Source organism: Balaenoptera ricei, chromosome 4, assembly GCF_028023285.1.
Source record: "Balaenoptera ricei isolate mBalRic1 chromosome 4, mBalRic1.hap2, whole genome shotgun sequence".
NCBI classification, from domain to species: Eukaryota; Metazoa; Chordata; class Mammalia; order Artiodactyla; family Balaenopteridae; genus Balaenoptera; species Balaenoptera ricei.
This window is the reverse complement of record NC_082642.1, coordinates 129,482,061-129,509,940: the sequence shown is the minus strand read 5'-3', so window position 1 is coordinate 129,509,940 and position 27,880 is coordinate 129,482,061. Positions and strand designations below refer to the sequence as shown.

At 34.9% G+C, this 27,880-nt stretch overlaps 1 protein-coding gene across 1 annotated transcript in view; it reads right to left on the bottom strand.

Moving 5' to 3' along the window:
• ROBO1 (roundabout guidance receptor 1) overlaps nucleotides 1-27,880 on the bottom strand; it is a 382,889-nt gene that overhangs the window by 101,178 nt on the left and 253,831 nt on the right. Inside the window, exons 4-6 of the mRNA XM_059921364.1 lie at nucleotides 8,846-8,966; nucleotides 8,358-8,496; nucleotides 6,173-6,300 (exon numbers count right to left, since the gene is read on the bottom strand). Coding sequence (XP_059777347.1) covers nucleotides 6,173-6,300; nucleotides 8,358-8,496; nucleotides 8,846-8,966 — 388 coding nt within the window. The remainder of the gene's footprint in view (nucleotides 1-6,172; nucleotides 6,301-8,357; nucleotides 8,497-8,845; nucleotides 8,967-27,880) is intronic.

Genomic DNA, 27,880 nt, shown 5'->3' with positions numbered 1-27,880 from the left:
CCAAGCTGCCTACTAGTGTGTATTTGCAGGTTGCATTGCCATCAACTGAAATGAAGAGTACGGAAGAATTCAGCTTCTTATTCCTCGTCTGCTCCTGTTTTCACTGCATCGCTACTATTTCCTGTGAATTAATACTCACACACTGGGTCAGGAGAATCTTAAAAGCTTAGCCAAACCTCTGACTGTTGCTTCTTGTTTCACTGGAAATCATAACTATTGATCAATTCCTAGTTCATTGGGATATTAACTAGGGGTCAATTATTAACTACAGTGCCCAAGATATTTCAGCAGTTTTTTTTTTCTTTTCCTTTTCCTTTTTTTTTTTTTTCTTTTTTTCTTTGGCATGCAGTTCACCAGCAGCAAGGAGAGAAGCTGTAGGAAACATTCCATCAGTAGCAGTTAAGTCAGCCAAAGGACTGCACTGGTCTTTTTTTTCTGCCTTGTATCTCTCCGGTCTCACATCAATCTCAGACTTCAAGGTTCAGCCTTCCAGAGGCTGTCAGTAGCTAACCAATCCTAACGGGGAAGTGCTCTGTTCCTTCACTGCAGAGTAGGCATAATACTTATGGGAAGCATCAGACAAAATAACAGTTCTTCAGAACAGAATAGAATGCACATCTTTTTGATGATCATTTGAACATTCCTATTGTATGCCAAGAATACATTAAAGAGATATCAACATCATTCATGATACCATATTTTAGAACTAAAAAAAAAAAAAAAAAAACAAAAAAAAACCAGGTGATGAAATTGAGAGAATGGAGTAATTTCACATCAAGGGAAGAAAAATGGATAAGCGCTTATGAGAAAAGAGCTGGGATTTCACAGAAATCCCAATTGTCTGGTAACAGAGCATCACCTGGTTTAGAGATGTTTGGCATCTGCCTTTTCTTTTAACAGAGCTGTTGCTGAAAGGGCAGAAAAGCAACTGTTTCTCGAGCTTCAAAGAATAACTGGTCCCTGGGAGAGGCCTGTGGAGGAGTGCAGTGGGGTGTGAACTAAACGTCCAGTTTCCTGTGTCTGACTGGCTCAGCACTTAGGGCTAAAGGGAAATGGGAGGACTAAATGCCTTTTAGTGCCTATTGTAAGAAAGACAGACAAAAATGGGATTAGATTTTCTTAATGGTTCAAGTCAGCACAGATAAAATGTGATTGCTTGGGAAATGGCTGGTATATGGAAGTTTGTTTTCAGTTCGGTTTCCTGTGACAGACATAGCGATGGGAACACGATCACTCTGGTGATAGAGAGTCACAAATTTACTTTGTCAATGAAATTGTGACAGTAATAAGAGCTGCTTTATCTGTGAAGTTGCAAAGGGAGTGGAAAGATTAATAATGCCATCGAGTTTGCCTTGTTTAAGCAGTGAGTATCACTGAACCAAAGAATTGTAAGAAATCTTAGAAGTGGAGGACAAACTTGGAAATGGGAGAAATTCGGAGTTTAAACTCTGTGTGGCTTTATCTTCTATCTTTCTTTCAGAAGAGCACACCTCAAAAATGGAATTATTTGAAAAGCTACAGACATGATTGTCATCATAAATAATTACTAATTTTAAAGGTTTTGTTATTAATCGAATGATAAAGTTATTTTTCTGCCTTTATTGTTCTTTTAAGTGTTTTGAGGCTGCATCCACCATGCTTTTCTTAAAGGCTACCTTCAACAAAGAAAAAAAAAAGTACCCACTTTTTTAATTACTATGAATTGGTTCAAAAATGAAAACAAGCAGGAAAATATACGTTGGCTATCATGTGATTCCAAGAGCAACCTCAAGGCCCACCTGGCAAGCATCTAATAAAGACCTAATGGGTTTAGATTAAGATAGTAAAATAATGTAAAACAAACCTGCAACCATTCTCAGAGCACCAAGCAGAGGCATAAATTTTAGCAGTTTCAATGGCACACTGTTTAAAAAATCTGGCAGGGTGCCCCACTGCATCTATTTTGTTCAAGTTAGACTTTACATTTTATAGGTATGTCACAACCTATAAAATAGTTATAAATACTACAGTATATATCTTTTTCCTTAAACGATGGGGCCATTATGCAATATGAAACACTAGTTCAGAAGATAACTCATTCCTACTGTGACAGCTAGCAATCCTAATACTTGTCGAATTGAGACATTAAAATGCAAATATCACAATGTAATCAATCAAAATTGAGATGGAATGTCTTTAAAAAGATGCCTGAATTTGTTTGTGTATTTTAGGTTTACAAAGAGAATTCTTGAGGAGGTACATAGATATTATTACAGTATGGAGGGAAAATGAGGCAGACAAACATCAGGCGTAAATGTAACAACATTGATGATTTACATTTATAGGTAATAAAGTTTTGATTATTCCAGAAAATGACAGAATATCAAGTTCAGGTTAACTCAATTTTCTGGTTAACTGGGAGTTAAACAGAAACACTTCTCTGTTGTGATCATTCCAAACAGCATTACTTCACCATTTTTTATTGGTCATGTAATGGACATTAATTATTTTTCAATAGGTCAAATTACGGCAGAGTCTCTGAGTCTCTGCTGAACGTTTTTTCATAACAATAACACTCCATTGCACATAAAATGTAATCGGTTTTTGAATCATTTCTATTCCCAAGTGGTCGTAATTTTCATTAAATTATCTAGTTATTTTGCAAAACCTCACATTAAATCTAGCACTAGTTTTGATGGCACTAACAAGATTTAACACATTTAGTTTAAAAGCCAATAAAGTTTTTTTTAATAAAAATGTAATGCTTTCTATTTGAGAAGAGTTTTAATAATTTGTTACATAATAAATTATCATGATTATATAACAACTTCAGATTTCTCATTTACAATAGCAAAGGAAGAACTACCTGTCTAGAATTATCTGAACATTACTATTTTTCTTATGAAATAACCAATAACTATTAAAAGTAAGCGATAAAGCTATCACTAATAATAATGCTTATATAACACTCCTTATTTATAAAACACTCTGTAAGAGACAATATGTTAAGCTTCTTATATATATAATTTAATTTAATCCTTATAAAAATGCTGTGAGGTTGGTATTACTGTACCCATTTTACACATGCGGCAACTGAGACTCATGAAATTTAAATAACCTTTTCTAGGCCACACAGTTGGTAAATGACAGAAATAGGATTCAACTACATTTTGTCTGACTCCAATGTCTATACTCTTCGCTACACAATTCTCTGTAACACACTTCGTCCAGCCCTGGTAATTCCCAGACTCTAGAGCAATTTTTTAAAGCCCTTTATTCTTTCTGTCAGCTCATCAGGTAACTCCTCATTCCAGAGACTGATGAACTTGCTTGAAAACAAAAAAAAAAACAAATTTCTGTGCTCTAACCCAGATCTACTAAATCAGGTTCTCCAAGGGCACGCTTGATAATCTGTATATTTAACAAGCTTCAGATAAGCTTAGATATACATGTTCAGATAAGATCAGATAACAAACTTCATCTAAGTTTAGGAAACTCTGTCCAGCCCCAGGTTTTACTCTGTTCCTTTCAAACACAGACCACCAGGCAGCCATCAGAGATGATAATCTCTTCAGATCTGATCCAATGTAACCTACTGTTAGCACTCAGGATCAAAGTCACCAGAAGATGCTTGAATTTCCCCTGGGACATACTGTACTGTGATATTTCTACCACTCAAGCAGAAGGTTGGAGTTCAGATGCATATTTCAAATTGTAACAAGTATTTATTGTTATATAAAGTGCCTACTAGATGCCCAGTACCATACTAAGGACTGTGAAAAATACACAAGTAGAAAAACCAAAGAAATCATGAGTTGAGAATGGAATACTTGAGGAAATACATACAGAGAGAGTCTCTAAAAGAGCAGAATTGGGATTTCAAAAAATATATATATATATCAAAAAAAAGGAAGTAATTCTCAAATGAGGGTTAATTTTTAAATGTTAGAACTAATCATATCTGTACTGGGGGTGAAAATCAAATGCTCACCCTTATTTAAGAAAGTTTTTTTTCCCAAAACTGCTACTGGAACACAGGGTTCTGTTGTCCAACATCAATTCTCAAAATTAAATATTTATTGCATGAGGACTGAGGAAAAGGAAGATTATTTTTAAGCCCATACTGACTCCAATAGTGCCTCAAAAATGAACCACAAATAAAATACAGAAATCAAAAACAACTATGCTACTGAATTTCTAATAATTATTTCCTGCTATCAAATGTATTAATTTCTGATTAGTTTCCTTTGTAGTAACTAATATTTTTCTATATTCAATCTCAAAGGAAAAAAATACATAACTTCTCAAGTTTCCCTTGAAAAGTTTCCTTTGTTTTTTTTCTTAGTTATCTTTTGCTGTTGGGAATCATGTTACTTTGTTTGACATATTGTGTATATTATTCTAGCATGTTAAAGGTATTTTCACAGTGATGTTAATATGCATATTTTATTTTAATAGTTGAATAAAATAATAACTTCTCAACAATACACAGATCTTTCATAAGTTTATAGAAGACCCAATGCAGTTGAAATAAGAACTTCTAAATTCCTTAAGTAGTTTCTGGATTTGATCATTTGTACCCAGTTTTCACTGAAATCCAGGCTTAGGAGCAAGAATTCCATATGGAAAACTTAAGGCTGAATTAACTTTGGAACTGAGTATAAAATTGCAGGAAGAAACTCTATTTTGATTTCAATGTCTACTGTAGACACAGCAGAATGGCTATTATTTATAAAAGCATCATCTCTCTGACTAATATAATAGACAATCAACCTCCCTGTCACAATGGCCTGGAGATAGACACACCTTTTCATGTGTTGTATTCATCCTGGGCTACTTTCACTCCCTCCGGAGGGCTTCTGAACTTGAACTTGACATCTCTTAAATTTATGCTTTCTCTAAATGTAAAGGGGTTTTCTTTTCTTATAGTTTTAGGCTTATGTGGAGTTCAGGTCTAACATAGATTAAAGAGAAGTAGTCTAGGCCTTAGAAATTCATTGTTTTTTCTTGATCTTTTCTTTTTTTTTCTTTTGTTTTTATGAGGTTGAGCTAAAAACCCCAAAGTGGGACATAATGGCTTTAGAGACAGGAAGGAAATATTCTTTATTCCTTTTTTCTACTGTAAAAAGCCCACAAGGCTCTTTTGTAGAAAGCCCACAGTAGAAGCTCTCCTTCAAAAGCCACCTTTTTCTTCATAATAGCCTTAGAGGAGAGAGTGCTCAGAAAAGATGACAGAGCAAGTGTTGCTAATGTCATACTCAGAAACAAGCTAAGTGGTTTATGGCCAAAATCCCTGTTTACTCTATATTCGTGTCAAAATACGGAATTTTTTTCACCAACAAAATGTTCTTTAAAGGTCACTGTCTCTCAAATTCCACAATAAACAATTTGTCCTTAAAAAGGAAAAAAATGAGAGAAAGTTCTCAGATGATACATAGTAAGAAATAATCAGTATGACATCATGGAAAAAGGGGAAAAGGGATTATGAGAATGAAAAACATATGAAATTATGGAGACAAAGGAGGTGACAGAACCATTTCTGCATATCAGTTTAAGATGTGACTTTGACATTCAAAAACTTGTAGCCAAAGAATATGGCACCCATTTTGGCTCACATCACACCAAATAATAACTCTTCATCAAAATTAGCAAAGTACAAATGCAATTCATTCACTCAACAAATATTTATTGAATGTCTGTTAAGTCACAGGCACGGTGTGCACAGAAAAAGACTGCAAAAGTCCCTACTCTATGGATGGATCTTACATTCTAGCGGGAAACAGAATCTTTTCACTTTTTTGTTCCGAACTGTACAGACCCTTGAAAGTGCATGACCTGAAGGAATGGTAGACTTATTTTCATTGAAAGATCAAGTTTTCGCGGCAGTAGCTGTCATTTAATTAAAGCTCTATGTTTGAAGACCCAGAGATTAAAGCACATTCCCCTCCTCTACTTGACCAAGACAATGCTCTCATAATTTTGAAAACTTAGTTCAATTTCCTGTAACAGACACTTACAGAGCTCCCATAGGCAAAACAATAATTTCCTTTAAATATGTTTGGAATAAAGTATATATATAGCGTTATTTAAAGTCTATATTTTACATAGACTACTCTAATATGTAATATTTTCAAATATCAACATTGTATCTCATATAATAAATCAACCACAAAAAATGTTGCCCAAACATTACCTTGAACAGTCAGAGTAGCAGAGGCTTCAGCTTTTCCAACCATATTTTCCGCAACACAAGTATATGACCCCGTGTCACCAGCCATCACCTTCCGAATTTTCAAGGTATGATCATCTCTGATTTCATATCTAGTGACATAACAAAAGAAAGCACAGTTAAGTGACTTTCTACTTGAAAGAATCCATCATTACAAATATGTATTTAGGTATCAAATCACAGGCAACATTCTCTTCAGAGAATTTAAAGCAGAAGGTAAATAATGCAGCATTCCTCTAAGTAAGCATGCACGTAGAAAAGAGCACTTCTTTTACATTCGTGTGGGCAAAAATATTAAAACTACTTTTTAACAGAATATTTTTAGGCAAAGTTGACGCTTATTTGTTTATTTCCTCAAGCTCCTGTACTCATACTAAAATTTAAGTGACCATTAAATAAATTTTTATTATATGTCAGACTTTAAGCGTTTTGTAGGTTCTATCTTTTAAAATTCTTATAACACCTTATGAAGTATTATGCTCATCTCCATTTGGCAGATGAGAAAATTGAGGCATAGAAAGGTAAGGTAGCTTGGCTTTGGTCTTCAGCTATTTTAATGGCAGAGTTAATATTTAAACCCAGAGAGTCTTATTCTGGAATTCCCTTGCCTTGCCTCATCTTGCCTTTTCTTAAATGTTGGGTGTCCCTTGAAATTTCATCTTAATCCTCTTTTTACTCTATATGATATCCCTGAGTTATACTATCTACACTAGTTTATATATTGACCGACCACACAAACATTTGCTGCCCCTATTTCACTTAAGCTCCAAATTCATAATCCTGACTAATAATTAGACATCATACCCCCAGAGACACTTAATATTTAATACGTTAGATAAAACTTTTTTTTCTTACCCTATCACGTAAAACAACTCCTTCTCCTAACACAACCTACCTATCTTCCTTCACCAGCTCCCTTTATATAACAAATCATTCAGTTCATCAATTGGGTCTCAGAACTTTCTCTCCATGATGGACCCCTAGCCTATTTCCATCTCATCTCCCAGTTCAGGCGATTCACATCTCTTATCTGGACATCAACGATGGTGACCCAGCCAACGGCAACCCCCCAACCCCTTGCCCCACTAATGTGATATCCATAATGCTAAAAAAATTATTTCCTCTAAAAAGCAATCCTGTTCATAGTTATCCCTCTTGGCTTATCAATGTGCATGCCGTATGGTTCAGAATTCTTTAGTCGATACAAAGTCCTGTAAATCCAGCCTCACTATCTCCAACCTGGTTTCCCATAACTTCTTGCCACATGCGCTGTGTGGCGCCATGCTAAATTTCCACCACTCAAAACAGTCTTAGATTTGTGTCTATGTTGTGATGTCTCTTTTCCTGGAATACTCTTCTCCTCTTTCTTGCTTATCAAATTGATACATATTTTTCAAGACATTGCTTCTATGTCACTTTCCTTTGAGAACTCTCTCCTGATTTTCTGCTCCCATGGGTCTACCTTTATGCAACAAAAGGGTTTGCTACGTTACTCTGTATCTATCCATACATGACTCCTTTGGTGAGCTCCTTGACAGCAGAAACTATACCTAAACCATTGCTGTGACCCCCAAACCTAGCAGGGGCTCAAGGTATGTCTGCTGAATGAATGGACACACTAGAGAAGACAGCCTAAAGACAGTGCCTGAAAGTTTCATTTCATTACCTCATTCCCTAAGGCTGCGAGTGTATCTCTGCTTCTAGCCAATTTAAGGATTTGACAGATATCAAGAAACTCTGACCTCTTCTACCATTCCCTGGTGATGTTGTAGCTAAGGAAAAGGGAGTCTGCTTTTTAATTGGTTTGTAGTTACATCTTTAGCGCTGTACCTCCCTTCCCTACCTATTCCCATATAAGACATTGGTATTAACTGTAGTCTGGTTGGACAAAGAGAAAACTGTTTAAGGAATGTCACATCTTCCAAGGGTTCCCTGGGCAGGCTGGGGTCATGAACTTACAGTTATCTGTACACTCTCAAAGAAAGCATGGCAACCTTCTGATTCTAATTATCTCCGTTACTATGTCTGGCCCAAGGAGATCAAGGAGTCTAGAGTAGACCATTCTAATGGCTTATATGTGAAAAGTGGTCTGATGAGAACTGTAGAAATTCCGAGTGGATGAATCCCATCATTAAATTCTGATCCATACCTGGATTTGGGCAGTTCCCCATCATCTTTCCTCCATCGTACTGTGGGCACAGGGTCGCCTCGGGCCTCACATTTAAATTCCGCACTGTCATCCACAGTGACTGCCAAGTTACTAGGTCTCTTTACAAATGATGGTCTCTCTAAAATTAGAAAAAGTCATCTCAAAAAAAAAAATACAGATGAACAAACTAAAAGCCATTTTAGATGTTCCATAAGAGCAGATTTATAATTTAAAATATTATTTAGAAAATTATTCCACCGAGTTCCCTACTTCTCCTCCCTAGGTGTAGTGTTTCCTCCTAATTGTCTTCCTATGTCTTGGCTACTTTATCTCAGGCTGCTTTACTGATTTCTTCTGTCTTTTTTCCAGCCCCCAAAATATTGGTTTACCTTCTAGAAAAGGTCATTTCTTTCTCCCTTGTATAAAGATACTAAATAATAATAAGAGATAAGCTTTACAGTGAGCAGATCAGATAAAATTGCACTTACCTAAAACAGTTAGCTCTGCTACTTCACTCTCACGTTCCCCAACCATGTTGGTACCAACACAAACATATTTGCCAGCATCACTTTTGCGGGTGTAAGTAATCATGAGCTTTCCTCCTCGTATCTTAAAAAAAAGTTTCATGTGACTATCATTAAAATTGCTATAGTAATTTTTACATGACAGAGGTCTTCATAAGTGAAGTCTACTTTCTAAGCATGCAAAGAAAGACTGATTATATCAAAAAGCTGATGTGTAGTATTTACTCTATAGGTAATAACTTTAAACAAAATTTATTCCAAAGGTACAATATAAAAGAGGCAAACATTTTTACTTACCTACATTTCTCGTAAAGTAATTATATTCTATATAACTAGAAATTTGTTTTTCCAAACCAACCAAGTTCTTTCGTATTATTTAATTAAATGAAAACCAAAAACATTGTGTGAACAATTTGGTTAGCAAGTGGAAAAAAGAAAAAGGAAATTCTTTTTTTTTTAATTGAAGTATAGTTGATTTACAATGTTGTATTAATTTCTGCTATACAGCAAAGTGATTCAGTTATTCATATATATATATATATATATATATACACATTCTTTGTTTATCTTCTTTTCATTATGGTTTATCACAGGATATTGAATGTAGTTCCCTTTGCTATACAGTAGGACCTTGTTGTTTAGGAAATTCTTAATACCATATGACTATAATTAACATGTAAATACATATTAGCTATATGTAATTTCAAGGAAGCATATTCTAGTATTACAAGATGTGGAAATAAAAATGCCCTCTAATTACTTAATTTGCCAGAGTTGCTTTAGCAAATATATCTTAATTTCCAAAACATTACAGAACCTGACCTGTCCTAAAAAACATAAGTGTCTCTGCCATCCAAACAGTTTCTTGAGGATTTAGGAGGCAGAGACTGAACAGATCCCAATAAATCATCTGGAAAGTCATTTGGGTACACTCTTGAACACTTAATTATTTGAAGAAGGATTAATTACAAATGTAAGCAGACTTCCAGTACAATATGTAGGCTAAAGCTAACCATGAATTAAGATTGGGATGCGGAAACTGAACTATCTTTACTTAATTTAATATGCTTTTGGTGGGGAGTAGAGTTCAATTACCCCTGAATAACTATAATGCTCTGAACCTTAGAAAGGTTTTGTCAGGGATAACTTCCAGAATGTTTATTCATGGAGGTTTTGACCTCACAGTTATTTTGTACAGTATACAGATTAAACAAAGGAGGAAAGAAAAAATACAGAAAGTAAGGAAGAAGGGAAGGAAGGAAGGAAGGAACCATTCAAATAGAATTTTTTTTTCATCCTACACTGGGAGTTTGTTGAAACTACTACTTTATAAAGGTGGGGGTCACACTGTTTCGGAATGCCTAAATTGCTTTATTTCAATCCAGACATCCAAACTAGATATTGCGACCAAGTCTTTACGTGTTAGGACAAACCAAATATTAACAGAGCAGTTTTAATTTTTGTGCCTTTAGAACCTGACATTTTTTCAGTCCTTTTATTTAAAAAATGACCATGATTCTCTAGGTGTCATTATAAAAATCATCCAGGGACTTTTCTCTGCATTGCTCATGATTCTATCCCTCATGCTTAGAAAAATGGCTGCATATAGTAGTCACTCGAAAGATTTTTGATGAATGCAAACTGCTTTTGTAGACAAAATTAGTCTATTATCCACTGAAGCATTTTCATAAAGGTTTATAGCAGCTACAAGATATATTAATGATAGATTTATTGTTTTCATATGTACTTACCTGTTTTCGAACAGAATAAATAAAAAGAACAAATAAATGTCACATGAAAAGAAAAACACCTTCCAAAAGTTAACTACTGTCAATACTTTATGAGCATTTTTCTTTTGTACCTTCCTCTCTCTCAATATAGATATAGATAAATAGATATAAAAATATAGATATAAAATATACATTACACATACACACTTTTACTAAAGTAAAATCATGTGATTCATGCTTTTCTTTTTTAAGTTGCATTTTCAACTCAATAATATCCTACAAAGCACAAAGGAGTCCACCACAGTAAAGAATTATCACACACCCCATATGTCAATAGTGCTGAGGTTGAGAAACTTTGTTCTAAAGACCTGGCTCTGGCCTAAGGATAAATGCTGGATTAAAATAACAAACGGAAGGAGGGATTAAAATCATGTAATACCATTAATGTTTACTCTATTTGGAAAAATCATTACTGAGAGTCCCCAGGTTAGTATAAATACGCCTACACAACTTCCATCCCATTAACAAGACAATTTCACTATAAAACCCTACATTCTACTCTACACTCACTGGCAATAATGGTTCAAAAACCCCAAAGTGAACATTACAACTTAAATGGAAAATCAAACAAGCGTCACCAAACCTGGGAGAAACTTATTTCCTCCGAGATGATAGAGACAGAAATTGATAAAAGTGAAGGAAGAAACAACAAAGTACTGAAAACAGAGAAACACACAAAATAATGGATGAAAATGGTAGTCTTCAGTTTCTACAAGTTCAAATTGATTTTGGCATTATGTCAATGGCTGAATTGAAACAGAGCAAACCAAAAGCCATAATTCTATTCTCTATGGTCACAAATGTGGACTGCATGGTGGCCTGTTCTTTTCAATAAACAGAAGAATAGAAATAAACGTAGTGCTATAACCCCGATCAAATATAACGTACCAGCTTTAAAGCAGTACCTACTATTAACAATCAATCACCATTTTATGTTGTCATCTAAAAATATTGATTGTAAAGGGAATCTATACACATTCTAAATCTTAGTGCTCCTTTGTAAACCAAAAATTGACATTTCCTCTCTCTACGGAGAAAGGAAGAATATGTCTAACACATACAAAACACCATAAATGTGAAAACAGCACTATTTAAAACAAGCTAAGAAATATTTCTTGGCAGGTCTCTTCCTGCAGCTGGATCTGACAGCCAAATTGTAAACCTATCAAAAATGAGTTTGTATAATGAACAGACACAGTGTTAAACACTGCACTGCAGCAGCTCTACTTCAATTAATCTAAGCGGGTAGTGGAGAAGCAGAATGAGTTAAGCTTTCCGACAATATGGCATCTAGCCTATGTCAAAAATCGAAGCAGAGGTCCCACTTACTCATTACCATCTACCTTATCAGCCTGCAGTAGTAACCACATTAGAAGCCTACATTTCCATAAGCTCTAGACAGCGCTTAAAGGGGGACCTCGGCTAACTACATACTAGATGAAAAGAAAACAAAGAAGGCCCCAGTGGTGTTGCTACTTCTGGGGAAGGAGACAGGAGGAGAAAGGAAAAGGTGGTAAAAATGTTAAAGTTTCAAATATCTTTACACTTTATATTTTTCTTCAGGACAGTTTCAGATTAAAAAAAAAAGTTTTAGTGACATTAAGGTATGGAAAACCTCAATGTAATTGATATATAGGATTCTTATATACTAGCATTTTCCCTTTAAGAAGCTATAAATGATTATATTCCTTAGGGGTAAAAGCCTTCTCTCCGAGTACTTAAAGACTTCTCTGAAGTAGTTGAAAATCTCTTCTAGAATGCTTTCATCTCCTTTATTGCATTGTTTACTGAGTAACAAGATGATATAGAAAAATCAGGTATAAGATGTAGCTTTTCAAACAAAAGTGAAGAGAATTATTTCATATTTCTGGTAAGCATGAAAAACTACAATCAGAATTCTTACTTCCAGAATACAAGAAGGAACATTATCTTTGCACATATAGAAGCATGCTTTCGTTTTTTAACATCTTTATTGAAGTATAATTGCTTTACAATGGTGTGTTAGTTTCTGCTTTATAACAAAGTGAATGTTATACATATACATATGTTCCCATATCTCTTCCCTCTTGCATCTCCCTCCCTCAGAAGCATGCTTTCTTTTAAAATGTAAATTAAGTAAGCTTTTTGTCTGGTTATTCTATGGCATATACAGCTCACCCTGCAATCAATGCTTAAAATCAGAAATAAAGATGAACTTAAAATGAACTCCTTGGTATGTCGTCATTTTCTACCCTAAAGCAAGTCAGGTGATTTGCAGTATCAGTTACACAGGAATTGTTTTTCAGGCATCACCCCGACAATGTTATCCATACACCTCTAGGTTAATATACTAAACCAACTGGGGCTAATTAACTAGTTTGGCTACACAAAATCTTCTCTGCTTTTAATTACATTAACCAAATGTGACTTGAATTCAGCAGACCAAAAACGAAACCACTAATTATATTAAAGGCTTCAAAGATGATTTCAAATTGCTAACCACCAAACTGTCATATAATTTATCTCATTTCCTTTAGTAGATTTTGCATTCAAAATCTGTGTTTCTTACTATAAATACTATTTTTAAAATAGATCCTAACAATGGATTAAAAGAACACTGATTTAGAATGCTAAAAGAGATATATGTTTAAACAATGTACGTAAGATGCAAATAGGTGTCATTATACCAATGAGAAATTGTGCAGTACTTAATTTTTACAATTTTCTAAAAGATTAAAGACTCAGAAATATTCATTTACAGTAGTAAAAACTTAATAAGCAGGGTTAATGGAGGAATAAAAATTTTAAAGCACCCAGGTTTAGAAATTATTTTTTCTGAAACACTTGATTTTTTACCACTGTTTTCATACTGTTTTGCAAAGTAAATGAGATGAGAGGTTTTGAATTATAGTCTAGTGTATCATCCTTAAACAATTCACTACGTCTCTTTGGGCAGAATATCTCTTCATAGCAATGCTGCCATTTCTGCCTGGATCTTTGACGTGTAGAACAGATATCAAACTGTTGTGAACTAGAAGGGAAGTACTTTGCATGGGTTTAAGACTTCTTAATGACCACGAGATGCAGGTACCCCAGATGGCCAGTCACAGCCCCCAGACATTCTCTTTGGTGAACTAAACTGCAAGGCGGTTTTGGATGGTTCCTAGGACTCCTTTCAACAGAGACATGTAAAGAGGAGTCACGGTAATAATGTTATTTCTTTAACATTTAGCATTAAATCAACAACAACAACAAAAATAACCTCCCCCTTCAAAAAAAAAAAAAAAGATATATTGTTTGATCAGGGAGCAGAGAATGAGAGGAAATGGAAAAATACCCATTACTTTCCAATCTGGTTGCGAGAGTGGTATCAACCTTTAATGTAAACAATTCCAACTGAAGCATCCATACCTTCTAACATATACCATAGTACCTTTCAAAATCAATTATGCTTTGTTGCATTCTAAATTAAGGAAAAACACTGGTGGTAGTGTAATTATATTGTACAAATGATAGGCAAAGGGTTGGATAAAATACATGTCTCATAGCAGTCTAAAAAAATTATAACCAAGTAAAAGATAATTCATATAATTCAGATCTTATACAATATCAAAGAATACAGTATTTCTTATTTGGCAATATTTCTTACTCACACTCCCAGGTAAGCAGTTCCTTAAGAACCGTTAGTAAAAAAGCCATGTCTAGAATGAAATAATTTCATGTTTTTCTAATGATGGTTGAATATCATATGTAGGTACTTTATATTTTTGAATATACACATTCATAATTTTGCTGTTTCACTCTTTGGAACCTAAATTTTAATGGCGTTAGTAAGCAGATAAAAATTTAAGTTTTTGAAAAATTTCCACTATCAAAAACCATTGATATAGGACTTCCCTGGTGGCACAGTGGTTAAGAATTCACCTGCCAATGCCGGGGACACGTGTTAGATCCCTGGTCCAGGAAGATCCCACATGCCCTGGAGCAAATAAGCCTGTGCGCCACAACTACTGAGCCTGTACTCTAGAGCCCGTGAGCCGCAACTACTGAGCCCACGTGCCGCAACTACTGAGGCCCGTGCGCCTGGAGCCCGTGCTCTGCAACAAGAGAAGCCACCGCAATGAGAAGCATGCGCACCGCAACAAAGAGTAGCCCCCACTTGCCTCAACTAGAGAAAGCCCGTGCACAGCAACGAAGACCCAATGCAGCCAAAAAATAAATTTAAAAATTTTTTTAAAAAAACCATTGATATAAAACAATTTATATCTACTACTTTTGTCACCATCATCACTTTTCTTAAGTATAAGAAGAAATTTCAAGAACTTAACCTTTATTTATTCTATTTATTTGTACTAATCTTGTCACACAAAATGCTTTTAAAAGTGATATCGTGTATCCGTAACAGCATGATTTCATATTAAAGTCTCAAACGTAAGTTTTATTTTAGATAGATAAATAAACAATAAACCATGGTTAGCCAAATCACAGTTCTCCCTCCTGGCTAACAAAGTTTATTTCCTTTCTACTTTTCATAAAGGCTACTGTCTCTCAATATATTTTCCAAAAAAAATTCAACTCTTTCTATTCCTATTTTATTCTGGTTCACTGAGACCTCAAAAAAAAAGAGAGAAAGAGAGAGAGAAAAAAGAAGGAGAAGGAGGAAGAGGAGGAGGGGGAGAAGGAAAAAGAAATGCATTGTCTTAAATATTTCCCACTCAAGTTTCTTGATGAGATGTGATCTGGTTTCATACTAGTCATCCAAAAGCTGTTAGGCAAAGCTGGCATGTACTCAGGACCAGTTCAATATGGACTCATGATACAAAATGAGAGTGACTGTGTCTCTTGGATGGGTTAAACTAAGAAAAATAGATTATATGCTAATATTTACAATACTTTTTTACTATAGATTATAAAAAAAGTAGTTAGATTTCATTCACACTGTAAAAATTTCTCACCTGAATGATACTAATCCATTTACTTGTCCACTCTTATGCAAAGCTCCCTTCCTCTTTATAGCCTACTTATGGTATGAACAATGTTCATGAGATTTTCATGAAAAAAATCTTGTACAACAAAAGGATGCCTGGATAAGTACGTATACATCATAAAGAAATTATGAAAATGACAAACTGAAAACACATGACCATTCCACATTTTACTTGGTGACATTAAAAGGAACAGCATTACAAGGAAAAAAACCACAACTTATTGTAGGTCTTTCAACTGTTCTATTAGGAGTGGAATTGAGAGGAAAAACAGGCAGTTAGGATCTGTCCATTGGCATCCCATATCTGCTTGGGCTACATGCATACAAGAGAACATGATCCAATTTCATTTGTTTGCTGGTACACTTTACAATATCGTTTAAAAACCAACATGATTTCTGCCAGGAGTTTAAACACACTTGATCACCAGAGAGAAGCAACAAGAGACTCATGCAGAAAAAGCAATTATCCCAGTGGGGACACGTGGCTCTCTAAACAGCTTGGTGAGCTGTCAGCTGAGAACACAGGCCTGGGAGAATCACTGCCTAGGACTATGGCAGCTGCACTTCTCTGTGATTTTCATTTCTCCGACTAAACTTCTCATTTCTTCCTCATAGCAATTTATAAATTGGTAGTTGGCTGTTTGCTGCCACAGAAGCGCACCTAGGATAATTTGATATAGACTATATCAGGAAGAGCTGTATTGCTAATTGCAGGCAAGTGGGCGCCACCCTGCAGAGAGGCAGAGTTAGTGACAGGGAGAGGATGATTTTCTTTGTGAAGGTATAAATTATTACCTTTCTATCTACCTAGTTTATATCACCAGAGGATCTTGCCATGAATCCTAATTTTAACAAGGAATAATAAGACACCTATTTTGCTTGCTTAAGCATGGCTCAAAGTCAATATGAAGACCTGGGTTTGGCATTTTCTCTTGAGCACCCATTTTCTTGAACCAGTCAACCGGGAAGGCCATCTCTAATTTATCGTATTCTAAACCGGGGGCAGACAACTGCCGAATGCTGGTGAAATGGAGCGCAGATGAAACAGTGAGGGCTTTTAGCTGATTCCCCAGGTATCTGGTTCCCAAGTCATTAAGATCAGAACCCAAAAGTGAATCCTATAAAAAGGAGGCAATATAAAGAGTGGTTTGGGAAGAAAATAGCCTTTGCTAGCTATCCCCCCAAAGTAAGTAAGTTGATTGATCTTTACCTCTGAAAATTCTACGTATTTCATGGTAGTATTCTGCATACATATGAGAAATTAATTTAGTTCCTAGCCATTAAAGTTAATGTATTGGTTCCTTCACAGGTCTCATGAAACAATGTCCTGCTGTTTTAAAGGTAAAAACAAAGTCTTATGGGCAATTTTCACTTTCCTACGAAACCAGGATTGCTTTTTATCACCTCTTGCAACCATCTGGCTATAATTCTGAATTTACATACAGTCACTGTTAGGACAGCCTGAAATAAAAATCTATGAAGGAATTATGACTATACTCTAGAAATAAAGATGACAAATGCTAATCATATTTGAGGGGAGAAAAGCTCATTTTCAAACACTTGGCTCTTTTGAGTTACAAGTGGACCAGCTGAAAATACTTTTCAAATAGTAAATCTTTTTTCCTCACCATGGGTTCTTATGCTTAGTTCTTTTCTCCAATTTTGGTCCAGTGTGAGAATTTCCTTCACCACCAAATGCCTTGCTCAGATAATGCCTTTTCCAGAGACACTATTCTGTTACTCTTGAAATTTAAATTCACTTATATGAAGAAGACATATAACCATGGCAGACAAAGTCAAACCAAGGTTGAGTATATAAGGGATTCTTGGATTTAGAAATGCAGGATGACGTTATGGAAATGAAGTACAGAAATTAACCTAGGAGAATTGCTTTATGGAAAGATATTTGTAACTTGCAAAAATAAAAAAAGCAATAAAAGCATTTAATACTGTTTATTAAGATTCTATGCAAGTATGAAGATCCCTAAAGTAGCTACAAATTGAAATAAACACTCATTCCCATTCTGTGGTATTTTAATCTAAAAGAGTCAAAGGAGAACAAGAAGAGACTTGCAAGTGACAGGCTTAATTGATTAATCAGAGTCAAGGCTCATCAGACAGGGTCGGTCAGAGATTCAATATCCATATGGCCAGTTGCTTCACTCTCTTTTATTGATCACAAGACTCTGCCGGAACCTAGCTCTCTTATTTGGCAAATGTGTGCCTCATTTCATAAGGGACAGATGATAAGATAAAAGACGATAACCCCCTCTCCTCCACCACTGCACATGGTAAAACAAATGAAAATATATCTACATACTACCTAAGAGAAAACAAGTAGGCTAATTTACACATGTAAGGAAGAGAATAAAATCTTGGGAAGAAAGGTTTGAGCTAGGGCTTAAATGAACTCTTTTCGGTGTGTTACATTAACCTTCAGAATTATCCACATGTACTTCTATTTCCTGAGAGCTAATGGTTAACTTGTGGACAAATAAGAAATCAAAATAAATGCACCCTGCCCCTTATAGTTCTATAGTTATCTGTGAAAACAAAAGAGAAAATGTCTATCTGAAGAGTATTTCAAACACCATTTGGAATGATACTTGTTTGTGACAATCCTTCTCAGCAATAAATGGTTCAGTTCCTCAGTCAAGATAAAAACATACTGAACAGAATATGTAGTGCAAAAAGTATTAATGCTGTTAAGATCTCAGTGTTTTGGATTGCTCCTAACCCTAAGGCTATGAGTTGTAATGTTTGAACTTTGATTTGAAATTCAGAATTTTGTGAATCCTAGGTTGCTTCCATACAAACCTAAATAGGAGGTTTCAGGATTGAGTAGAGGGAAAGGTTTTGGTGTTAGTGATATCAGTCAGTGGGAAAATGAAGGCGCAAGATAAAGTCAATACGAAACAAAAACAAAAACAAACAAATAAAAAACTTGATCTTATGCTTCTTGCTTCTCTTCTATATAAAATATAAGTTCTACAATGGCAAGGAGTTTGTTGTATCTCTAGAATCTTGCTCAACACCCACATAGAAAGCACACTATCAGATTTTTCAAGATCTGAGATGTAGGATACATGGAATTCTTTGATTTCAGTCATCATCTCTTCATAAAAAGGCTTGATATTTTAGAATTTATGTTAGAAGTACACTCTTTTCTATTGTCTGGTGGAAGACAAATTCAAATTCTGATGACTTCATACAAAAGTAATAAATACAATTTAAATTTTCTAATGTTTCAATAGGAGTTTTAAATGACTTAACAACTGGAGAAACCTGAAAAAAATTATGTCCTAAGTGTAAAATGCTTTTGGCAGTTTTCTCCACAAACACATGAAAAATACATCAGTGAACCTGTGATAAATTTTGTAAATGTACTACTGTATTTAAACAATAATCTGGAATATCATTACTGTTGTGATTAATGAGAACCATGACGCAGCAACATGTGCTGTGTATATGACATTGCTGCATGCATCATCTTTCATTTTTACAACAGTCTCACAGGTGAGGTATATTTTTCTATTTGGGGATGAGAAAACTAATGCTCAGAGAATATCAGAATCTTGCTCCAGATCATTTAGTAAGTGATTGGAGTTCATTCTACATAAATCCAAAGTAAAGTTTACATAGCGCACTTTCTTTTGGACAGAAAAGAAGAGCTCATGTTTTCTGTGCTTCTCATGCTACAAACTACAAATTAGCAATGTCTTGTATAGATTGCGAGACCCAATGGCTTGGCGAAGAAATAGGTGCTATTGGTGGACCTCCCTGAGTCCGTTAGATTGATGGCCTTCCATCCATTACACTCCATGTTTAAGCCTGAGTGATTGGGATAGCCAATCTAATTGCCATTAATCCATCTAGCTGCCAGTGGAAAAGATGTACATGTTTACATTTCACATATGCATGTGCTCTTTGCAGGCGAAATCTAGTTAGGTAAATATCTTACGTTAGTTCCTATACAGAGGAATAGCTCTTCTTTCCCCATATAAATATGTACTTATTACTATGGTGTATTTAAAATTTGAACAGAATATTTATAAGGTTTCCTAATAAAGATGAGAAAATCTGACATGATCTTTTATAAGCATGATGCATGTAGCAATATGGTGATGTGATGTATCTAGGAGAGAGAAGAGTGACACCATGAATGTTAAAAGGCAAAGAAATAAGAAATAATGGATTCCTTAGTAAATTACACTTTATCCACTCAAGGAGACAGAGTTCCATTATTTTCAACCAGTATTATACAGATTGAGTTCACCTGCTTTTGAAATTTTCCCATACAAGATGATGTTCTTAAAGGTGACTTAGACGTGAGCCTTTTCCTAGTGTGATCAGCCTTTAAAGCTTCGTGATCACCTAGATTTGTAAGATTTAAGAAGAGAAAACCTGTGCCATCTGTTAGTAATTTTGTTAATGCACACCGGATTATTTTACAAGTGCATGATTTATCATATTATCAAATTCTTTGGGCTTAAGGAGATAAAAACTGAAGTGGTCAGATGTTACCAACAGAGTATTAGCACTTTTAAAACAACTCACCTTTAGACAAAAGAAATGCAGAATCAGCATTAGATTAGGGAAGACATCAGCCTCAGCATAAGATTTGGGATTATTTTTGGAGAGAGCTTCTTTAAAAGTGACAATATGAACAAGATGGAGAAATAGATAAAACCAATTTTAGCCAATTATAAATTATGGAAAGGAAATCCCAACCCCTTTGCTCAGATTAAAAATAATTTTAAATTTAAAGGCTTAAAATATTTTCTTTGATTTCTGCATTTTGAACTATGTTTTAAGGAAAGAATGCTGTACAGTCAAATGCACTTTTGAATCTACTACTTTGTTTTTAAAGATTACAATTCATTCTTCCTGTGGTAAACAGAAAAATAAAATTATGTCTGGGCCATCATGAGCAAACACCAAAATCACAAGCATTTAGAAAAGTCAACTTTTTAAAAACAGAATTTACGAAAAAGTACTCTGATATCATATAAATATTTTCCAAATTATAGGCAAGATTTATAAGCAAGGTTTTAAGATAAATTTTAAAACTATATCTTTAGAGAAACATTTCATCCGTGATTAATAGAACACTGAAAATAAAATAAACTGGTTGGAACACCACCCTTGAAACCACAGAAGATTGTACCTTTAATTTGGCAAACTGCTTTAACCTATAATTAAACAAAATGCTCCCAGACAGTAGTAAAATTCCACTAGTCCTTGGCTATTTGGAAAAATGTAATGGCCTGATCAAATATATCAAAGTGCTTGGAAAGTGAAGAAACCCAGCTGCTTGAGTGAGCATGCATTATAAGGAAAAAACAAATGGCACAACAATATTTGTAAGTCAGCTATCTAAGTTAATCAGAAATTCCTATTATGAGCTCTGTCTCTGACCATGTGTGTTCATTCTGTAGAGTTATAATACTTCTGGTAGTACACTGTATTGATAATTACTTTGAATTATGAGCTATAACTTTTTTAGCTGTTTAGTCAAATTTCTGAGACGCTTGCTTCTTTCTGGAAGATCTCCTCTGAGTGAAGGATCATGGATGCTGGGCCGCAGTATACATCCACATCAGGTTTTGGCCCAGTGAATTTCAGGAGTTGGCAGAATTCCATACCGAAGGCGGCTTAGGCAGATCTGCCAGGCACTCCTGAAACTAACATTGGGGTGGGACTAGATTTTGGAAAAATATTCAAAACTGTTTTGGAGGAAACATATTTGGAAAAAAAATTCAGAAGGCCAGAATCATCTTGAGAGATTTAAAAGAGTACTGACAGTCAACATTAACACAAAGCTGGATAAAAAAATCTACATTGTACAATACCAAAACTGTTCAAGAGTATTCTGATTTTTCACATATGTTAGGACTTTTACTCATATGGAAGTTCATTACACTTCTTAGAGGAAAGTTAAAAGTTAAATTATAGTATATTGTTTCCTGAAGTCACCAAAGATTATTTGTTAAACTAGACAATATTTTATCTGGCACTCTTTGGCCTCTGCTACTTTATCTCTGCATCCAAACATACTTGCACCCTCTCTGCGGTACTTGAGTCATTTTATATGGACTTACAAGGATTTTATTAGGAATTACAACTAGGTGTCTCAAGGGACCCAGACAAAAATGGGCATGCAGACTATAAATTACAGAGGCCCCTAAAAGTATATGGCATCCAGAAGGAGACTCATATATTTGTACACTTAAAAAAAACTGATTGAAACAGGATATACCATTTTTATCAGTGTTGTTTTTTGTTTGTTTGTTTGTTTTGTCCACTAAATAATACAAAAGGGTTCTTTTTCATTCGGAACTTAAAAATCTCTGGTCTCTTACCTCTCCAAGTTATTAATATCAATGCAGAATGAACATTAACTGAAAATCAAGACAGCACTACTTAAAATAACACCTTACAATAAGGCTGTTATTGTGAGTCTTCAAAACACTTTCACTGCTCTGGTTTGATTCTCATTATGAGCCTAATAAATAGGGAAGATATTTATTATTAGCTTAGTATTTTCAACAATTAAAGGATGTGACCAAGGTCTAGTTATTAATGCAGTTTCAAAAAAGGAGCTTCAGACTTTCCCAAGATGGCCATAAGTTAACCTTAACTTAGTATTTAAATTGCTGTAATTTATTTTTATTTATTGGATGAAATCCTGAGGCAATTTCAGATAATCAATCACTTAAGATGAATTTAGGTATGTTCTTAAAAACATAATTGATAAAGCAAAAATGCATACAGAATTATTAATCAACGTGACACAAGGCCATGTTTGTACCCAATGGATAAATAATTGAAAATAATAAGGGAAAATATAGAAAATAATACTTTCTTTTTTTTCTTTCTTTATTTTCCTTTATTTATTCATTTATTTATTCTTGGCTGCATTGGGTCTTCATTGCTGAGCGCAGGCTTTTCTCTAGTTGTGGCGAGCTGGGGCTACTCTTCATTGCAGTGCCTGGGCTTCTCATTGCAGTGGCTTCTCTTGTTGAAGAGCACGGGCTCTAGGCACGTGTGCTCAGTAGTTGCAGCACGTGGGCTCTGGAGCGCAGGCTTAGTAGTTGTGGAGCACAGGCTTAGTTGCTCCGTGGCATGTGGGATCTTCCCGGACCAGGGCTCAAACCCGTGTCCCCTCCACTGGCAGGTGGATTCTTAACCACTGTGCCACCAGGGAAGCCCAAAATAATACTTTCTATAACTGGTACTAAGATAAGAAATACTGAATTCAGGACCAAAACAAGTAGCAAAATTGTATGAAATGAGTCCAGTAAAACACTTTACCTGTGGAATTTTTGTTAGGAAACATCTTAAATTTAAGTGTTGTTTGAGAAGGGGTGATCAGGTCTAGTTCGTCATGGGAAAATCAGAACAGGCATTGAGAGGTCTGGCTCGTATTCCTGACTCACGATACAGATCCATTAAGTGACTCAGGGCAAATCTACTCCCCTGGCTTCCCTTTCTTTCTTAAAAATGAAGGGACTTGCCCATTTACCATCTCTCCTCAGCTCCATCTCTAAGATTCTGTAAGTATCTGTAAGTCACACTTACAGAAATATATTTACTCACATAATTAACCTGTATAATATCTCTTCCTTCTCTTGCTGATAAGGCAGTGAAAAAAACGTGCTTTAGAAAATAATAAATGGTGTGGATGATACCTCCTTTCCAATTTATAAGGGAATAAGAAAATAAATGTATAAGTGCATATGGAAATAGAATCAAGTATGTTCATATTAGCAACTTTTCAGTTCTGAGTATACTAGAAGACATTATTATGATTTATATTTCATTCATTTAATATTTGCTCAAGAAATATGTATTGAGCTCCAACCACAAGACAGAGGGAATACGGCTGACCTTTATGTGTCATGTATATTCGATGAGTAATATAGAAGTAATGATTTGCAATAGATTAAAAGAGAAATATTTAACAAAAGGAAAAGGAACAGATAATAGGAAGTCAAATCTAGTGTGGAAGCGCAGAGCAGGATTTTGCAGAAGGCTCCTCTGAAGAACTTGCCTTTAAGTTGGAACTTGAAAATGAGTGAATTAGACAAAGACGGTGTAGGCGTCAAAACATTCCAGGCAGAGGGAATTGGATATGCAAAGACTTTCATAATTCGGTACTGCAAACTCTTAGTATCCAAGCTTTTAAATGCACGTCTAACACACAAATAATGAAAATCTAGAGAGCAATAATCAAATAAATACTCACTGGAATTATATTTATAACTATATTGTCATCTAAACTAATTTGTGTGCTAGAACTGAGAAGGTCTTAGTTTATTAAAATCCTTTCAAAAGAGTACTTGGGTTTCACAGGTAGGCCTGAGATGCTTGGCTTTCTTTTTTCTAGTTTCAGCATCCAAACACGATGAGTGTATGTTTAATTATTTAAATAGAATTACAAGTTTCTGGAAAGGTTCAGGATGTTCCTTAGGAAGATAAACCAGCCTTTCTCAACCAGTGAACCTCATCTGAATCACAGCATTTCTCAATTCCCCTGAGAATTGTACATAACTAGAACTGTTCTAGATGCACGAGAGAAAAGTCAATTTATTACACAGAGTGGATGCCTTAGGGCATTAGGGCTTAATTCTCTTGTGGAAACCCCAGTTGATTATTGCATTTCACAGTAGGGGTGAACACAGGATTTTAAATTAGTTTCTTAATATTAGTCTGAAAACTTTCCTTACTCATAATATTCACCTGCACTAAATACTCATGGTGATTCTGTAGAAATTGATTTTCTCACAGTTGTAAATCAGTATAAATAGAAATTTAGATGAGACAAATGCTGGGTCTGTTTTCATACACATATATGGTCTTCTTGTTAATTCAGAAAAGTTGAAATTGCTGTGGCATAAACAGTTCCTGATTTTCCTTTTCCATCAAGTTATTGATTGCTAAATTTATCCAGAGTTCAGGCAGGTACAACAATAATCACCAGAATACTGATTACTAATACGTACAGAGTGTGTCACCATTTAAAACGACATATAACATGTATTTCCTCACTGGATTCCCACAAGGACACTGTAAACCAATATAGGTATTATTGGACAATTAATTTCACAGATGGAAATTTATAGAAATCAAACGTCCATAAAATCATGCATATAGGTTTAAAACGTTGTCTTATAATATATGAAACTGTTTAATTTTACTAATACTGTATTTCAATGACTAAATTTGAAAATTAAGTAGGATAGGATATAAATTTACTTTTTAACTCATTTCTTCAGTCCCATGATTCATATTAACTTATATTTAAATCATGAATAAAATTTTTATTCTTTTAAAAAAGATTTTTTATTCTTTAAAAAATCATGAATAAAATTTTTATTCTTTAAAAAAGATGATATATAATGTGCATGACTCTTTATGTAAGATGGGCAGAAAAAAATTCTGGTTCAATACACCAGTTTCCTTTGACCTTCCCACAACAGAACTACATATTTATTTTTCAGGAACACAAATTTAACTTCTCAGGGAAAAGGGGCTCTATGACATCAGCTGCATTAAGCATGCTGATTTCCTGTAGGGGAGCAGAGGGGAAAAGGAAGCAACGGACATTGAACAATGAAAGAAGTCGGAAGACCAGAGGAAAGCACTAATCGAAGGAAGGGAGGAGGAGCAGCTGGCTTAGGAAGGAGACATGTGGGAATTGGGGGGAAAGGAAGTAATTGGCAAGGAGAGGGCTGAATGCCAAATTTATGGAGGATCTGGAGGACACTGGGGATTTGGATGGGATGTGAGTCAGCTGCTTTTTACCAAAATATCACACCAACAAGGGAAATCAAAGAAGCCTACAAAGACACACAGGAAGCAGAAAAGGACTGGAAAAAGAACTGATGACATACTGCATTCTAACAATTGTACCTCTTAGCATGAGGAATGGGAGGTGTTAAATCATTTTTTATGTATAATTGAATTTTTCTCCTAACTTCACTAATGATTTTCAAATCTTTAACTTGCTTATGAAAGAAATGATGTAGATACAACTCTTCTATTTAAACTACATTTTATTTACCTTGTATGAATGAGATTTCTCATTCATATATAAATCAATTCATTTAAACCATCTAGGCTTAGGGTGACCAACTGTCTCAGTTTTCCCAGAAACGAGGGTTATATTTCTGGGACTAGGGATTTTCAGTGCTAGTACCAGGACAGTTCCCTGCAAACCAGGATGGTTGGTCATCCCATATAAGTAAAAACCTTAAGAAAAGGCTACTAAATTAACCTTTGCTCATCATGTTAAAACACATAGATGCTGTGAAATTTTTTCCACATTTTCAGAGAAGAAAGAATAAAGTCTCAACACGGTTATTTGATAAGTAGATGAAATTGACAATAAAATGGTTTCTGGACTATGGATTTGATAGAAGTAAATAACTTATAATGAAAGTATTTCTTTATAATCTAAATTATTTTTTCTATTAAGTAACAAGAAAATCTATGAGACGTATAAAACATTTTATAGCATGCTGCTTTGAAGACAGGAAGGAAAAAAATTAAAAATTCAAGACACAGCTTATCTCAAAGAATAATACAAGTCATTCAAAAATGTTTATGTCACAAAGCCACATACAAAAAAGATGGGAAAAGCATGCATTGTTCATCTCTAAATTTTAGCTTAAAAGCTAAGAATTTAGGGCTTCCCTGTGATGCAGTGGTTAAGGATCCACCTGCCAATGCAGGGGACACGGGTTCAAGCCTTGGTCCAGGAAGGTCCCACATACCGTGGAGCAACTAAGCCCGTGCGCCACAACTACTGAGCCTATGCTCTAGAGCCCGCGCACCACAACTACTGAAGCCTGCGCACTTAGAGCCCTTGCTCCACAACAAGAGAAGCCACCGCAATGAGAAGCCCACGCACTGCAACGAAGAGTAGCCCCCGCTCACCGCAACTAGAGAAAGCCCGCACGCAGCAACAAAGACCCAACGCAGCCAAAAATAAAAATAAATAAAATTTTTTTAAAAAGTTGAGTTTCGAACATGAAAAGAATGTCTTTTAAGCTCTTCTTTTAAACACTAAAATGAAATAATTCAGGATAAATGACGGTGAAAGGTTACTTTGAAGAAACTTACTCTGGAATTTCAGAATTGAGTCCAGGCAGATCTTACCATTTACATTGTATTGTTACTATATTAGTTTTTACAATATTTTATTGTATTTATACGAAATTGTGAAGCTACTACATCAATATTTTCTTTGACTTAATTTCCCATTCATTTGTGTAATGTCTCATAATTGCTTAATTTTTCAGCAATAACTTTTGACGTGTGTACAGCTGATGGTATTAGAACCCAGTTAATACACAATTTGGACACTTAGCTATAAAGTACAGTCAGTTAAATCATTCTCTGACTCATTCCCTTTTAATATAAATCCTTCTTTCCCTAAATACCAAATGGCAAACAGTCATTTATCATCCTCTTTAGATAATCTCCTAAAATCTTTTGAGGTAAGACCTCTAGTGTCCAGAATAAATCATTTTAGTTTATCTGAACTATAACCTTTGGTCCAACTTGACCATTTCTGTGCCATAGTTTGTGAAACTACCAAACTTCAAATTTTATAGATCTTTGTTATGTTACAGTTTTTATTACTGGACATAATATGGACTAATTCTCAAATGTACCAAGCTTAGTTTCAAAACCACTATAACATCCACTGTGTGAACTAATCTCTCCAGACCCTTACAAACTCAAAGACAATATTTCACAACGGAAACTAAGAGTTACGGCCATTCTGAGTTGAAATTTGCAATGACAGCAAATCAGAGTCTTTAATACATGTAGCAAAATCTATAGGACCTATAGAAAATGTTGTCAGTAAAACAAAAGGCAGGTGTCCCCGCAGTCAATTGGAGTTAACCACTGCACTAGTGAAATTTTAGTATCTATGTGACAGGGTCAAGACAAAATGGGTCAATATATATAAAGTGCTTAGAATAGGACCTGGCACATAGTAAGTGCTACATTAAGCGTTTAATATCAATATCCTCCTCCTCCTCCTCTTATCCATAAGACTGAATTGACAGGTATACGTGTGCCATAATGGAAAGAAAATAGCTTACTCATTGAGTTTTAAAGGGGATTAAATGAGATAATATTAAGTTTCTCGTACATGACAGGTGCTCAATAAACAATAACTATTGTTATTACTATGGTAGAGTAGTAAACTGTTGGTGTCCCTACAAT